This window comes from Pinus tabuliformis, chromosome 2_2 (genome assembly GCF_031772625.1).
Source record: "Pinus tabuliformis cultivar Carrire ecotype Pingquan chromosome 2_2, CPIR1, whole genome shotgun sequence".
Classification (NCBI taxonomy): Eukaryota; Viridiplantae; Streptophyta; class Pinopsida; order Pinales; family Pinaceae; genus Pinus; species Pinus tabuliformis.
In genome coordinates, this window is record NC_142300.1 from 270,617,004 (window position 1) to 270,634,298 (window position 17,295).

At 39.3% G+C, this 17,295-nt stretch overlaps 1 protein-coding gene across 1 annotated transcript; it reads right to left on the reverse strand.

The window, feature by feature from the left end:
• Positions 1-2,356: 2,356 nt before the first annotated feature.
• On the reverse strand, positions 2,357-6,350 carry LOC149192348 (uncharacterized). Its single transcript, XM_089406909.1, has 2 exons — positions 6,019-6,350; positions 2,357-5,603 (listed from the first exon to the last, which is right to left on the reverse strand). Exons 1-2 carry the CDS (start codon positions 6,348-6,350, stop codon positions 2,357-2,359), a joined length of 3,579 nt encoding a protein of 1,192 aa, XP_089263035.1.
• Positions 6,351-17,295: the final 10,945 nt, after the last annotated feature.

Here is a 17,295-nt window from a genome sequence, read left to right on the forward strand (position 1 = left end):
GAATGAGTCATTAGTATTGTCAAGTAGCCATCCAAGACAAGCATAAGTCATCCCTCTTTAAGTTCGCTTCCATAAGTGAACTCATGTCGGCATATATGGAGACAAAACCTTTCAACAAATTCATGTCAGTGTATTTATTGTAGGAAACAACTATTTATACCAGTCTAAGGTATTCGCATTACTACACCATAGAAGCTTAGATTGGTCTCTAAAACAGATTTGGATTGGTCTATGAAATAAGGTGCGGATATCACAATAAAATAGTTCGACTATCTCTAAGATGTAGCTCACAAAATTTATGAAGATAAGTTTGGTATACAGTGACAGGGATTTGAATAAATCACAGAAAATATCACAGTGAAGAATATTTTGGATTATCTCAGAGGGAAGGTATCAGTGATATCTCAATATCACTATCTAATAGTGTCGGTGCTATCTCACAGTTTCAGTGCTATCTCATAGTTTCAGTGTTATCTCACAGTCAAGGTCTTGGTGCAATCTTTGTTTAAGTGTCACCAGAGTAAGAAGAATTAAGTGCCACCTTAGTAAGAAGGTTCCGATGTCATCACAGTAGAAGGATCTTGGTATTACCACAAAAATAATATCTCAGAAATAAGGTCTCAGTGTTGTAACATCTCGGTGATGAACAATAATGAGATTTTAGTGTTATGACAGTGATTAGATCTTGGTGGTGATAATGTTTCAGTGCTAAGAACGTAGAAGTGGAAGAGGAGTCGAGAAGAGGAAAGGAGAAAAAGTTTGACTGTCAAGAGAACTTGTGTCTTGGTCTTGGAGTGGAAAATAGGTCAAGGGTTGTGGTCTTGGTATTCATCAATTAGAATCTCTAAAAGAAAAATTTGTTCGGTTTTTCCTCTCAAAGAGTGAGATGTTTTGGGCATGGTTGAAAACCTATATTCCGTGTCTCTTGTCTCTTTATGGTTTATGCATTGGTAGATGTTCGATGAAGAAGAACCCTAATAACCTAAGTAAAAGAAGATCCTAATATAAAGAAGTAAAGAACACTCACAAGCAGTTACTAATAGAAGATAAATCACTTAATATCTATGCCCTAGATTTCTCAACACTTGATAGAGTGCATTAACATATATGGTGCATGCCAATTCATAAATTCCATATGAAAATAGTATTGACAAATAAATGTATAACTTCTCTGTTATTCACTAAGTAATTAGGAGGTACTTTTAAGGCTTCTCACTATCTATAGGTTCTTTCCACATCTCATTATGAGGGAGCATATTACATAGATTTGACAAGTGACATGTAAAAATAATATTGATAACAAAAAAGGAAACTTCGATGTTGTCCTTAAATACTATATTATTAATATACACATTTTAATGGTGTGCTACTTAGAATAAGGAAGATGTGTGAGGAATATATTTATTTCCTTTGGTGTTCAAGGTAAACTTGATATATATTTTAATATTAACATTATTAATAACAAAATAGATGTCACAATTTTAGCCATAAATAAAATTTTTCAATGAAATATCCTTATATACACACACACACATCTGAATATGAGGGGCATGAGTAAATTAATTTGAGTTTAACATATAATTGTTATATGACATTTAAAAATATATTAATAATGGTGTGATATTCAAAAAAAGATGTGTAATTCTTCTTTCTATCTCTCCACACACACACACACCATATGTCAATTCCATGTTAAGCACAAAAGGAAATACACATCTTCCTCATTTTGAAGAAAACCATTGAAATGTTTTAACCATAAGCATATTTTTCTGTGTGTGTGTGTGTCTTCAAGTGTGTGTATATAAGTGTTCAAGGTAAACTTGATATATATATTTTAATATTAACATTATTTCTTTTTTGACAGAATCGGTTGCTATATTAAAAACTGAGAAAAAAGGCGGGAACATAGGTTCCAATGATACATGAAAGGCAGAGGAGGCTCTGGATCTAAGTTGTTACAGAGAGCAATTATCTCCTTTGTCCTGCTTGATCCGGGTTTGAGAGGGGCTGAGCTAGAATAAATTATGACAAATTGGAAGACTAAGAACTGACATTTGCAATGCATCTATGATAAGTTAACAACAGCGGGAGGGCTGTCCACATTTGGTGCTGTTGTTTACAGAGACAGTGAATTCATCCAGGTCGCATTGTAGCCTGGAGCCTGCGCTGACAAAAGGAGAGAAGATACGGTTCTGATAGGAATGAGTAAGGCTGGTAAGAGACCGAAGATTAATAAAGGGAACGGTACTCTGCCATGTTCGATCGCTATTACTGATCCTGCTGCAAGCCTGGAGGATTTGATGCTGTTTCCACGTGGTAGATCTGTCAGGATAAATGCTGGAAGGACTGAAACGAATCATGGCAAAGACTGAAGCGACTCCTCTGTATTGCATAACAGATTGCCGATTGTCCTGTCGCAGGCCTTATTTGCATGCCTGTCTGCTTGCTTATTTAAAGATCGAAGGATGTGGTGGAACTGCAGTGTTCCCATTGTCATTTGCAGGAATTGGCAGCGCTGTAGGACCTGCTGAAGGAGGGCGTTCAGAGAATTTTTTTGTTGAGCCATTAAACTAATGACTATAGAAGAGTCTCCAAAAACTTTCGCTGATCTTATACCAAGTCTGCTAAGTTGTTTTAGACCTTGATACAGGGCCAATGCCTCTGCCCTGTTATTGGAGAGATTTCCTAAGCCCCATTCATAGAAGAGGACACATTCCCCATTGGCATTATAGATCACACCCCCTGCCCCTGCGATACCTGGGTTTGACTTGGATGCTCCATCGAAGAAGAGGTAGAAACAGTTACATTTTTGCAACCAAATTGCGAACTCCTCCTCTTTGAGCCTTATCTTCCAACTGTGGGTTTCCTGTCTGCGCTGAGCTCTCATTGTATTACCATTCTGAGTGATGTGGTTTTTGTCCAAGATGTAGCTGATGAAGCTCCTTTCTTCCACACTATACTCTGTTGCATCAATATTACTATGAGTTTTGACAGTGATAGTTTCAAGAGCTAGAGATTTTGCCTTGTTGCAGGCTGATCTGGAAGTCGAATTCTTGTCCTTAAAGATTTTTCTATTTCTTACCAGCCAGATACTCCATAACATGGTGTATGGGAGAATGTTCCAGACCCTCTGCACTAAATTGCTGTTCTTATTTTTCCAAGGACAATTCTTTTTCCAGTATTGTATCACTTCACCTATGGAGTGCTGGATGACCCAAGGGAAATTATCAATTGGATACAATTCTTTCCAGCAATCATTAGCAAAAGAACAGTCTACAAAGAGATGTTGCATAGATTCTTCCGCAGCATAGCAGTTGGGACAGCAAGATGGACCATTGATACCTCTTTTTTGTAAATTCTCTGCTGTTAGAATTTTCCCTTTTAGTAATGTCCAGATGAAAAATTTAATTTTGGGTAGAGCCTCTGACTTCCAAACCATTCTCCAGGAGTTCCATAATGGCATAGAGAAAGTGTTGTGGCAGATTTGTTGGTGGGCTGCTCGAACTGAGTATTCAGAGCCAGTTGGGTCCCATCGAAAGCCATCTCTCTCATTCTTTTTGACTGGGGCTTTGCTATGGAGGAAGGACTGCAGAAAGGCAAGGCTAGGATTGAGAGCAATGGGAACATCAGGGAAGGACCACCCCAGCCAGAGGTGGGATAGAGGATCCCAGCTAGAAATCTGATCCAGAAAATGGATACCCTTGCTGCTGAGAAAGGAGAGAATAGGGATGGTTTCTTCATGACTTATTATAGGTTGCTGTCCCAGAATTTTATCAGCTCCAATACTTATACTGTCTCCTCCCTTGGGCACTTTGGATATGTTCTGGGCAATGAACGGAATAGCTTTTTTACAAAGACTCCAGATTTTTGAAGAGTCTCTATTGGGTATGACCGAATCAAGCAATTGCTGTCTTGGGCAGTTCAGGTATTTGGTTTCCAGAACCCTTTTCCACCATGTTGAAGGACCAGTGATGAGCCTCCAGACTATCTTCCCTCCGTAGGCCAGATTTTGAAATTTGGGGGATCTGACTCTGAGACCTCCTCTGTCCTGGGTTTGAATGATTTGTTTCCAGCTGACTAAATTGAATTTCTTTTTATCAGTTTTCCCTCCTTGCCAAAGGAAGTGGCGGAGGATAACTTCCATTTTGTTATGAAAAGAAGAGGGGGCTTGATACAGAGAAAAACGATAAAGGGGGAGAGAAGAAATACCAGATTTAAGAAGGATGAGCCATCCTGCTGGATTAAGCCAAACTGAACCCCACTGCTGCACTTTCCGCTTCACTTTGTCAATGATGATGTCCCAAGTGCCTGCCTTCAGAGGTTTAAGGCTCACAGGCATGCCCAAATAGGAAAAATGCGTCCATTCTAGGTTGCAAGTGACGCCAAAGATATTAGCGATCTTATGAATGACCTGATTTGAAGCATTCCATCCAAAAATACAGCTTTTCAACTGGTTAACCAAACCTCCTGAGTACCCCATAAATTTGTCGAGAAGAGTCTTGAACCTCCTTGCTATAGTGGTGGAGGCTCCTCCAATAAGCAAGGTGTCGTCGGCGAACTGAGAATGATTGATGTTCTTGGCTCCATTTCCAAATTTAATTCCAGTTATAAGGCCCATTCTTCTGTTGTAGTCCAAAGCTTGGCTAAAAGATTCAGCCATAAGAATAAATAGGTACGGGGAGAGGGGACAACCCTGTCTGAGACCCCTGGAGGATTGAAAGGCTTCGCCCGGTCTGCCATTAACCAATGGGGAAATCCAAGGCCCAGAGATGCAAGCAGTGATGAGGCTGATGAAGGGCAACTCAAAACCCATCTTTTTTAAAACAGCAGTAAGGAAGGAGTGTCTAACTCTGTCAAAGGCGTTGGCGAGGTTGAGTTTGAGGATAAATCCTTTCTCCTTCCTAGAGAGGCTCGAGTGGATGGCTTCTTGAACTAAAAGGATGGAGTCAATAATTTGTCTGTTGGCCATGAATCCTCCTTGGTTGTCCGAAATCAAGGAGGGGAGGAGGGGCTTAAGGCGAGCAGCAAGGATTTTAGCCATAATTTTGTATGAAGAGTTGCAGAGGGAAATGGGTCTAAACCGAGCAAAGGAAGTGGGCCTGTTTTCTTTAGGGATGAGAGCCAAAAAAGTGGCATTGGTATATCCACCTATTTTTCCCTTTCTCTGAATCCACCTGATCATCTTAGTCAAGTTTTTTTTTATTACACCCCAAAAGGCCTTATAGAAACAAATGGGGAATCCATCAGGCCCAGGAGCCTTATCAGGATTCATAGCCCAGATTGTTCTTCTGATCTCCTCCTCTTCTATTTCTTTTACCAGGTTGTCATTCATTTCTTTGGTAACTCCTTTGGGCAAGTATTGGAGAAAGTCAGCGTAATCCTCTTCTCCTTTGGTTTCAGTTAGAAGCTCTCTGTAGTAATCAGTGGCAGCCCTTCTGATGGCCTCTTGGGTGTTATGCTGATTGCCTTCATTGTCCAAAATTGAGCTAACATTGTTCCTGATTTTTCTAGCCGTGGCCTGTTTGTGGAAAAAAGATGTATTTTTGTCACCATCTTGCAGCCAGAGCTGCCTTGACTTTAGTCTCCATTTTATCTCTTCTTCTCTGTTTATATGGCTCAACTTTGCGTAAAGAGCACCTTCTTGCTCCTTATTCTATTGAGAGAGACCATGAACCTCTATCGTTCTTTGGATGCATTCAAGGTCATTTTTTTTTGATCTCTTCAGGTTCTTTGTAATTGGCTCTTGCCCACTCTTTGATGGCCTGTTTGACTCTCTTTAGTTTGGTTTCCCAGATGAACCCTGGTGAGCCTTCAACGTGCTGGATCCAGGATCTCTGAATGATTTCTCTGACTGCCGGGTCCCAACTCCAGAGCGGACTGAATTTAAAAGGGATTGGCCCAAGAGGGCAGTGAGTTTCCAACGTGAGCTTTATGGGATAATGGTCCGAGGCAGAGGTGGAAAGAATGTTAGCATGCCCCACTGAAAAGGAGGAGAGGAACGAAACATTTATTAGGAACCTGTCCAGCCGTTCCATTATATTGCCAGTTCCAAGCCTGCGGTTACTCCAGGTATACCTGCGGTTTTTTGGAACCACATCCACAAAGTCATGATCCCGAATGATAGCTTCCAGACGGCCTCTGAAGGGGTCTGGCGAAAAGCATCCTCCCCTTTTTTCATTGGCATGAAGGATCAGATTAAAATCGCCTGCCACTATAATATTTATAGTTGTTTCCCCGTCGATGCTTGCCTTCAAATCGTCCCAGCAGCTTTCCTTCTCTCTGTATTGGTTGGGAGCGTATACATTGTAGATAACTACTGTTTGATTGTCTATTTTATTTTCCAAGACCATTCTGATCCAATGCTGGTGTAAATGTTCTGAAATGCAGTTCCATTTGCTGTGTGCCCAAAGGGTAGCGATACCTCCGGAAGCTCCTCTTGAGTCGCTGGTACAACCTACATAGTGTTTCTGCTGATCTATAATTCCTCTTATATCTTGCTGCTCAAGTTTTGTCTCCTGAATCAAAATAATTTCTGGCTTTTCACTGTGTATAAGTTCTCTGAGGGCTAAAACTTTGGAGGGGTGCCCTAGACCCCTGCTGTTCCAAGATAGGATTTTCATCATTGGATGTTTGGCTTACGGAGAGGTGCTCGCCTCTCTTGAGATGCCTCCTTCTCGTGTTGCCCCAGGATGAAAGCTTCTATAGGGGTTTGAGTGCCCAGGGCTATGTCTTTCTGAGCGTTCTCGTCTCTATGCTGCTTTGCAGATTTTCTACCAGGACCTGATTTCTTGAAGGAGTCGCAGGAGGATCCATGGTCTTTGGATGAACTTCTTGTGAGCCTTGGAAGGGGGGGATCAAGGGAAGCCTGCGAATGGGTGATAGGGAGGAGGGAAGGATCTGAAGGATCGGAGGGGAGTGAGGGGGGCAGAGAAGGATCCTCGGGGGGAGGATCTAGGGATGATAGGACAAAGAAGGGGTTAGAAGAGGAGGGGAGGGGTGGATCAGGAGGGGGAAGGGAGGAAAGGGGAGGGGATGATGAGGCGGGACGGGGAGCAGAGGGAACAGGAGGGTCAGATTCCAGAGGAGCTTTGGATGCTGGGGCGGACTTCTTCTTTTTGACAGGTTCCCATTGGCCTTCTTGATCACCGCTTTCTGCATCAACAAGTTTAGTACATCGGTTGGCAAAATGGCCGTATTCGTGACATACCTTACATTTGAAGGGGATCTGCTCATAATCGAGCTGCTGAATATGGCTCCAGTCGTCCACCTTCAGTTTTATTGCTTCGGGGAGTCCTTTGCCTAGGTCAACTTCAACGCAAATCCTCGCACAGGCCTGCATGTTCTCTTTCGGTTCGCTACGATCGATGTATTTGCCAACTGCATTCCCAATGGCACGAACAGATTCATCTCCCCAGCAGTGGAGTGGGAGATGGGGAAGACGAACCCAAACCGGAACAGCACTGGGGACGTCCAATTCAGGGTCGAAATCTGGGGTCCATTTGTTAAGGTACAGGCCCCTGGAGTCCATGAAATAGGGTCCGTTTCTGAAAATTAGATCCTTGTCCTCTTTAGATTCGAAGTGGAATGTAAAATATCCTTTCCCGCAAAACCTGATGGAGATCTTCCCTTGAATTTTATCAGTCCAATTTCTCTCCACCCATCTTTGGACGGTTCTAGGAGAAGGCCAGAGGCCTGTGAATTGACCTATGAGGCCTTTTTCAGCCAGAGACAGAGCGGCCATGCGGGGCAAGGCTGGGGGTAACTGAACCTCTTGGAGCCCATCCAGCTTCTTCACGAATTTTGAGAGGGCGGGCCTGGGGCGTTGCGGAGGCAGCGATTTCACCAGGGTAGAAAACGCGCTTTGAGGATCCAAAGGGGGGTCCAGAGGGTCCAGAACAGGGGCCATGGCTGGGGCCGTGGCCCAGGCAGCCGCAAGCAGTTCGCCGGGAGATCAAGGGCGCGCGTGGGAGCTGCAGCGAGCCGGCTCAGCAAATGTTGAATCGAATTTTTTTTAATATTAACATTATTAATAACAAAATAGATGTCACAATTTAGCCATAAATAAAAGTTTTCAATGAAATATCCTTATACACACACACACACATCTGAATATGAGGGTCATGAGTAAATTAATTTGAGTTTAACATATAATTGTTATATGACATTTAAAAATATATTAATAATGGTGTGATATTCAAAAAAAGATTTGTAATTCTTCTTTCTCTCTCTCCACACACACACACACACACACACACACACCATATGTCAATTCCATGTTAAGCACAAAAGGAAATACACATCTTCCTCATTTTGAAGAAAACCATTGAAATGTTTTAACCATAAGCATATTTTTCCTTTCAATTGTTATATAACAATTGAAAGGAAAAATATGCTTATGGTTAAAACATTTCAATGATTTTCTATTCCAAATGTGGAAGATTTATGTTTCCTTTTGTGCTTAACATGGAATTGAAATATTGTGTGTGTGTCTTCAAGTGTGTGTATATAGGTAAACAGAAACACTTCAAATATATCATGCAAGTAGAGTAGTCAAGTCCCTTGAGGTGAAAGATTTTTCTAGATTGAAAAAGCATGAGGAAAGGTTTTCATCTAGAGGGATTTGATATATTTTGGCACATGATATATCAAAATTTAAAATGGATCTACACTACTCTTATTGATTATGAAGTATGGGGTTATAACATCTCTAAATATACTTGCAAAAATATAGAGAAAATATGAAAGCATTTGATAACTTATAACCCAAAAATTAATGTACACCCTGTCCTATCCTAGTCATATAAGTGAGTTTTTCCCTCTATTGAGAGCATGACTATCACTAGGAACCTAATTTGCAGGACCAAGATAAGAAACATTAAATGGGCGAGACTTCCTATTGTTTCTTCCAACTATGGTAAAAAACACATGCAACTCAAATTGAGGGAGCATGCAGATTCTAATCCTTCACTAAATAATTGGAGAATAAAAGAAGACACTATGAAAATTAACATTAAGACCAAAAACTTTCATTGATAAATTTAAAAAGATATTGTACAAGTATGATAAAAAAATTCAAAAAATAAAAGGAAATTAAGATACTATGAGGAAGTGATCAACCTAGAGACATAATGAAATAAGGGTTTAGATGATTCCTAAGAGCTTCTAGATGATTTTTTTAATTATCTTTATGAAACTAAGAGGGTTTAATATAAAATGTACTTTCTCTTAGAATGTCATACATAGATCCACATTAAAAAGAAAATTTCAAAATATTTTTTACATTACCAAACTTTCTCACATTCCAAATCATCAAAAATATGTTGATCTACTAATGTTTTTATAAATACATTTTGTTATATGTGAGACCAATTAAAATAAAATAAATATAATATTTTCTTGAATTCTTCATGTTTCAGGCATGTTAGCAAAGGAGTCAAATGAGTGATGGTTTTGGTCATGTGGTATTGGAAATCCATAGTATTGGTGCACAATATTACATGAAATAAGGATTATTAAGATGCTAGGAGTCTTCATTTGTAATGGGTGAGAAGTGAGTGAGTGGGAAGTGAATAGCCAAAAATGAGTGGGTGAGAACATTCATGCTTGAAGTTTATGTATCCAATTTTGCTAATAAATTAGACATACTACTCCTTTCCCCATGTATTTTCTCATTTTTGGTAACTTCTATCATGTTACTCAGTAATTTTGTTCATTTTTATTTTGTAGATTTGATGTGTGTAGGGCTCATTACAAGTGTCTATCATGGAATTGATGATAAACATCGAAAACCTTATTAAGGTAAAATTTACTATTTGGAGGAAAAAAAATGGAAGGTGTAGTGACCATGAAATATCTGCAATTCCTAACTGAGGGAAAATAAAGGAAACCCTCGTCAATGATGATTGGAGAGAGGGAGAAGTTATTAAGGAAAAATATTCATGATTGATCAAAAAAAAAAGTGCCCAGAAAGTCTTGAAACTAGCATAAAGTCAAAGTGCTCGCTGTTATAAATCGAACGACGTTAGTTTTACTTCAATCCAACAATGTATGCTCAAGTTATCGTGTTTTGATCATTTGGCCCAACAACTAAAAATGAGCAGGTATGCTAACTAGGTGACTGTACAGTTGAGTTAGCAGGGCGACTGTGCAGGTACAGACCAACCAGGTGTTGACACTTGGCATGCTCTAGTTCTTCAGTTTTGGGTCATTTTTTATTGGTTCGTGAATGATTGAGTGGACCAATAGGAAGGTGCCACAAGGTCCAATCACAGGCTGCCACATGCCACCCCCACGGTGAATCAAAATTTTGATATGGGTCGGACAAGCTTAGGAGGATTCGAACATCCAACCTCTCATCCAACATTGCAACACCTTACCACTAGGCTCACGGTAGTTCTTATAATACATAGGAACATAGCTTGTATTTAAAGTTTACAATGGCGCTCATTTCATAAAAGGGGCTAGGTTGCCAGCCCTGACCCCTGGTTGCATCTGACATCATATGTCCATGGCACAGAAAGATGGGGCTTGGGGACCAGCCCAGCCCCTGGTCACGATTCTCCCATGGAACCGTAGTCAGATTGAAAAGGTGCCAATAGGAGGAGGCTCGGGTTAAGGCACTAGCCCTGGTCGTATGGAACCAACAAGACCGTGGTAGACTCTAGAAGGTGCTAGACAAAGGGTGCGAAAGTAGAGCCCTAGGCTTAGGTCATATGGATCTCATAATACTAGGTGCCATGTCACGAGGGAGATCTGATAGTTAGGGCCCGACCCTTAGTCTCGTGGACCCAATATAACCATAACCCGATAGTTAAGGGGTGGGCATTAAGGCCTAATCGTGGCCACATGGCCCATGTGGCCTGGTTTTTCACGCATAGGGGTTATTGGGAAATTTAATTTTCCAACAAATTTCACCATTAGAATGTGAAATTGTAGGCTCGGTAGTGGAAAGCAGGCAAATTTGTAGGACAGTTAGATTTTTAGTCCGAGTTGTAGGATAGATAACAAAAAAAACTACATGGAGAGCTTGTAGAGCCATATCTTTGTGAGTTTTCAATGTTTTGGAGCTCAAGAAGAGACTACCTAGGGTTTTTGGATATTCTGGATCCAATGGTGACCTTTATTTACTGACGTGAGCACATCTAAAGGAAATTTTTGCAGGTTCAAGTTCATGGGTGTATGGATCAATCAAGGTTTTGGGGCAGTTGTTGAAGGTGTTTGAGCACGGAGAAGGCCTTGTAGGGGTTTTTTTTACCTTCAGAAGTTTACTACAACAACTGTTACTTGTAGGTTTCAACTCTTCTATACTTTTCTCACTATGCCTTGTTGAGGAAAGTTTCGTTTTTCTCCTTCAACGTGGAATTCAAGTGCTTATATACTCATGTATGCTCATTTTCAGATCGAGTATAGGGTCTTTGTAGGAGATATCTTGTGTTGCTGATGTTTTCATGATGACTATAGGTTTTCATGCTGTTTTGTGTGAGACTTCTTTGTAGGAGAACATTTCCTTGAAGGGGAAATAGGCACATGTTTATCAACAAACTTTTATGTACTCCTTTTCCACTCAATATATGGAGTGGTTTAGCTATGTTTGCAAGCCCGTAGATGTAGCCCAGGAGGGGTGAAATCTGTCACCAAATCCTTTTTTGTGCTCTTCATGTATGCCTATATGAGTTATGTGATCTTGTGTTTCTTATGCTTAAGTTTACATGTGAAAACTAAATCATATCTTTAAGATACCTTTTTAAAAACCTGTTTTATGTTAAGACACATTTTTTTCCTTGCAAAGTGCTGGAGAATGGTCCTTGTTTTTTGGAGAAGAGGAAATTGACCACCTCCTCCATTTTTAGATCAATTGGTAATAGAGCCTCATCTAACCAAGTTGTAAGAATGGGCAAGAAGAGTCTCCAAGAGCTAGTGGAGATGAATTTGGCTCTTCGTATGGAGAAAATTGAGTTGAGAAGAATGCTAGAAATGGCTAAAGAGGAGAAGAGGCATATGCGCCTTTAGTTGCACATGTGCTTGAGGAATAATTTGCTGAAAGTTCCACTCCCGTGACAACAAGGGACACCTCCAAAATGAATCCAATATGTGGCCATGGTTCAAACAAAAATTATGGACCATATGAGGAAAATGATGCATGTGAATTTTGCAAGCATCTCCAAGATCCTCACCATATGACAGTCAGTAAAAGTGGGTGGCTAGAGTCATCTGCAATGTTGTCATCATCATCAGAAGATGAAAATATGAATTTCAAGTTCAAGGAGGTAATAAGCATTTCAAGTACAATTCCTTATGTTTATGTTCATAATACCTCTTTTGCATCGTTTGAGAAACATACCAAAGGCATTGGTATGAAGCTTCTTTCTAAAATGGGTTATGAAGGAGACAACCTCAACATCAATGGACAATGGATCACCAATCCAATCATGGTTGAAGAGAGACCAAAGTATCAAGGATTGTGATATGGTCAAAGGGATTTTGGAGAATTCTCTAAATGATTTGAGGCTCCACAATCATCAGAGTATGATTTGTCGCACCAAGATGGTGGTGACAGTGTTCATTTGTCTCCCAAGAGAGATGAATGCTTGAAGGGACATTGCATGTCATCATCCACCCCACATCGTCAAAGCCACAACTCAAGAGACATGTATAAATCTCATGGGTGTTTTCTAAATGATGGTAATTTTGAATTTTTGTGGAATATGTACCCTTGTACTTTCTATGATGCATTTGATTATTATGTGGTTGTATATGACCAACGCATGGTAATGGTTAAAAGAATGGATTAGATTGTAGGAATAAAGCATGATGAATCTCCTTCGCATGATAGGACTTCCTTGTCGGTAAGCAAGAGAAAATTCTTTTGTACCCATTGCAAGATGCATGGGCATGGAAAATGAACGATGTTGGAAATTACATCCAGAGCTTCATTCCAAGAAGAGAAAATAGATTGTGCAACCTAATGGAAGGGAAGCAAGAGGTAGAAAAGAGGTCTAACAAAAATCCTAAGGCAACCTTCAAGGCAAATTTTATGTAAAATAGAACCCATAAGCCTAGGAGAGGCAGAGATTGGGTAGAATGTTTGTAAATTTGCTTTGTAAATTTGTAATTACTTGTTGTTGTTTACGTGTTTGGGTAATTTTGTAAAGTGAAAAATAATATTCATGATGTGCAACTAGTATGTTTCATTGACATTATGTTATTGGCTTGTTTGTAAGTCCATATGTTTAAGGACTTTTGGAATGTACAAGTTGTCATCCAAGTTTGTCTACAAGTTTGTCATGTACTCACTGATGCAAGTATTCAAGGTGAAACTTGTTGTGAATAGAATATTTGTTTAATATTGTACAAGATGAATATGTTTTTGTAGGAAAATCCAATGAAAATTTTGCAGCAATGTACTTTTGTGTACAAGCTTAGTTTGAGGACGGTAAAGCAAGTTTATGTTGCTTCTGATTTCCAAGATGGAGTCGAGTTTGTCTACAACAATTGAACTTCAAGATGAAGTTGTTTTCAACCATGAAAATATGATATTAAAGAGAATGTTTAGATTCCACTCATCAATGTTTTGTTCCTGCATCAATGATAAGAATTTTTGGCTCGATTTTTAACAAAGTAGTAGGTTTTCATGAAGAAGATAGGTGAAATGGCTTGATTGGGCTTGAAGGGCACCAATTGAAAAGTAAGCATTTTGGATTGAGTTTTGGGTGATTTTGAGTTTCAACCTCATTTTATTTACTAGGAGAAGTAAACTTTTGGAGTCAAAAAGTTCCTAGTGGAGAGGTGTGATTAGGTGATCAAATTTTAGCTCAAAAATGAAATTGCACAGAAAGTCTTGAGACCAACATCAAGTTGAAGTGTTCATTGTTCTGAATCCAATGATGTTCATTTCACCTGAATCCAACAACGTATTCTCAAGTTATCATGTTCTGGTCATTTGGCCCAACAACTAAAAATTGAGCAGGTTTGCTAACTGGACAACTGAATGGGCGAACGCATAGTTGAGTCAGCAGGGTGACTACGCAGGTATGAAACAACTGGGTGCTGACACTTGACATGTTCTGGTTCATCAATTTTGGGTTGTTTTTGATTGATTCGTGAATTATTGAGTGGAAAATTAGGAAGGTCACATGTGGCCCAATCACAGGCTGCCACGTGGCAACCCCAGGGTGCATCAAAATTTGGTTTGGGTCAGATAGCCTTAGCAGGATTCAAACACCCAACCTCTCATCCAGCATTGCAATGCTTTACCACTAGGAATCACGGTGGTTCTTATAATACATAGGAACAAAACCTGTATTTAAATTTTATAATGGCACTCATTTCGGAAAAGGGACCGGGCTACCAACCCTGACTCCCGGTTGCATCCGACATCATATGTCCATGGCACAAAAGGATAGGGCCTAGGGACCAACCCCAAACCCTGGTAATGATGCTCCCACAGAAAGAAAACCAGATTGAAAAGGCACCAACAGAAGGAGGCTCGAGTTAAGGCCCTAACCCTGGTCGTATGGAACCAACAAGACCATGGCAGAGTCTGGAAGGTGTTCGATGGAGGGTGTGGCACTAAAGCCCTAGGCTTAGGGAATATGGAGCTCATAAGACCAGGCGCCATGGAGCGAGGGAGCCTCGATGGTTAGGGCCCGACCCTCGGTCCTGTGGACCCAGTATAACCATAACAAAATAACTAAGGTGCTAAGCGGGAGGGGGCAGGTGTTAAGGCCCAGCTTGCGACCAAATTGCCCATGTGGCCTGGTTTTTCACACACAAGGGTTATTAGGGAATTTAATTGTCCAACAAATTGCATCGTGAGAGGGAAAATTGTCGTCTCCATAGAGAAAAACAAGGTGAATTTGTAGGGCAGTTAGACTGTTAGTTTGATTTGTAGGACGTATAAAAACAAAAACTACATGGAGAGATTGTAGAGCCACATCTTTGTGATTTTTCAGCGTTTTGGAGCTCAAGAAGAGTCTACCTAGGGGCTTTTGGACATTCTGGATCCAATGTCGACCTTCATTTATTGATTTGAGCACATCTAAAGGAACTTCTTGCAGGTTCAAGTTCATGGCTGTATGGATCAATCAAGGTTTTGGAGCAGTTCTTGAAGGTGTTTGAGCATGGAGAAGGCCTTGTAGGGGTTTTCTTACCTTCAGAAGTTTACTGCAACAATTTTTACTTGCAGGGTTCAACTCTTCTATACTTTTCTCACTATGTCTTGTTGAGGAAAGTTTTCTATTTGTCCTTCAATGTGGAATTGAAGTGCTTATATGCTCATGTATGCTCATTTTCAGATGGAGTACATGGTCTTTGTAGGAGATAGCTTGTGTTTATGATGTTTTTATGATGATTGTAGGTTTTCATGTTGTTTTATGTGAGATTTATTTGTAGGAGAACATTTACTTGAAGGGGAAATAACCACATGTTTATCAACAAACTTTTATGTACTCCTTTTCCACTGAATATATGGAGTGGTCTAGCTATGTTGGCAGGCCTAGAGATGTAGCCTAGGAGGGGTGAAATCCATCACCAAATCCTTTGTTGTGCTCTTCATGTATTCTTGTATGAGTTATGTGATGTTGTGTTGCTTGTGCTTAAGTTTACATGTGAAAACTAAGTCATACCTTGAAGAGACATTTTAAAAAACCCATTTTGTCTTAAGCCCCATTCTTTCCTTGCAAAGCATCAGAGAATGGTCCTTGTTTTTTGGAGAAGAGAAAATTGACCACCTCCTCCATTTTCAGATCAATGATTTATAGGAATGAGACAAAAAAAGTCAACACAATTTCTTATGAAGAAGTATTTAACCTCAAAATCAAGGAGGAGAACATAGTAGTTGAACATTTAACTGAGCTACATTTTGGTATTGAACCAAATCAATTTGTTTAAGGTTGTATTTCATGATGATATATAAGAATCATATTCTTAAGTTAAATGTCTAATAGTTGGTAGAACTTGGTTGTCAACATAAACAATGTGGTAACAATAGGTATATTATATTTTGAAGAAGTTTCTAAAAGTTTATTGAATGAGATGTGTAGGAAATATATGGGAGACAAATGTCAAGTATGGAGGAGTTAAAATTTCGTGACCATGGAAGACAACCAAATAGGAAAGACATCAATTTGATCCATTTCTAAAAGAAGGTCAAAGTGTAGGCATCACAAAATAATTTTCTATCATTGCAGAAAACTTGGTTATATAAAAAAGGATTGCTAAGATTAACAAGGAAGCAAAAGGAGCAAAAGGTAACTAACAACAATGATAATGAAGAAAGTATTAGTGTTACATCAAATGTTGAGTTATTAATCACTATTTCTTGTGAAGATACACATGATTATACTTCTAGTTATGAAAAGGATTGGATTTTAGATTTTGGAGCCTCTATCATGCTACCACAATTAGAGATAAATTTATTTCTTATAAGTTTGGTAATATGGGTAAGGTTTGGTTGGGTAATGAACGTCCTTGTATCATTCAAGGAGTAGGAGATTCTCTAATAAAGACATAACATGGTTTTGTCTTATTCCTCAAACAATTCATGCATGTACTGGAGCTTGGAATGCATTTGATTTCATATAGGAAGCTAGATGATGAAGCCTATCATACAATGCTTGGAAACATAGGATAGAAAAAAATAAAGGGTTCTCTCATTGTTGTAAAGGGATAAAAAACAAGTACTCTCTACATACTAAAATAAAACTTATAGGAATTAGATATTTTATTATTGCAAAGGAGTTGACAACATATTTTTGGCACAATAGACATGGACACATGACTAGAAATGATTTGAAAATCCTTGCAAGGAAAAAACTTTCTCTTTGGATAAAAGGTATATAATTTAAATTGTGTGAACATTTTATTATGGGTGGAGAGAAAATGATATAATAAATGAGGGATAGTTATGAAAGGGACAACAAAATATTAGACTTGGTACATTCTAATATTTGTGGCATGATTAATGTTAAATCACCACGAGGGAATACTTATTTAATTATTGTGATTGATATGTGTCAAAAAAGTGCCTAATTTCTCTAGTAAGGGAAAGGATCAAATTGTCGGAATTATTTCCATTGATGTAAAAATATTAATGTTTTTGTTAATGTCATTTCAATGAATTAAAATCATAATAAGAAAATAGGTGAACACCAAAAAGTAAAAGGTGAAATGGGGTTTCAAACCCATGGGTTTGGAAGCTCATGGTATTGGTTTTAGAAGCCATTGATAGTGTTGAATACCACCAACATGCAAGGGGGTCTCCCCGATGAAAAGTCCCAATTAGAATTCACACCGTTT

Bases quoted from the DNA above. Each gene is read 5' to 3' on its own strand.
- LOC149192348 (XM_089406909.1), bottom strand. From the start codon at position 6,350: ATGGTCTTGGAAAATAAAATAGACAATCAAACAGTAGTTATCTACAAT. The intron at 5,604-6,018 runs GTTCCTAATAAA...CCATATAAACAG, and splicing joins ATAATGGAACGGCTGGACAG to AGAAGAAGAGATAAAATGGA.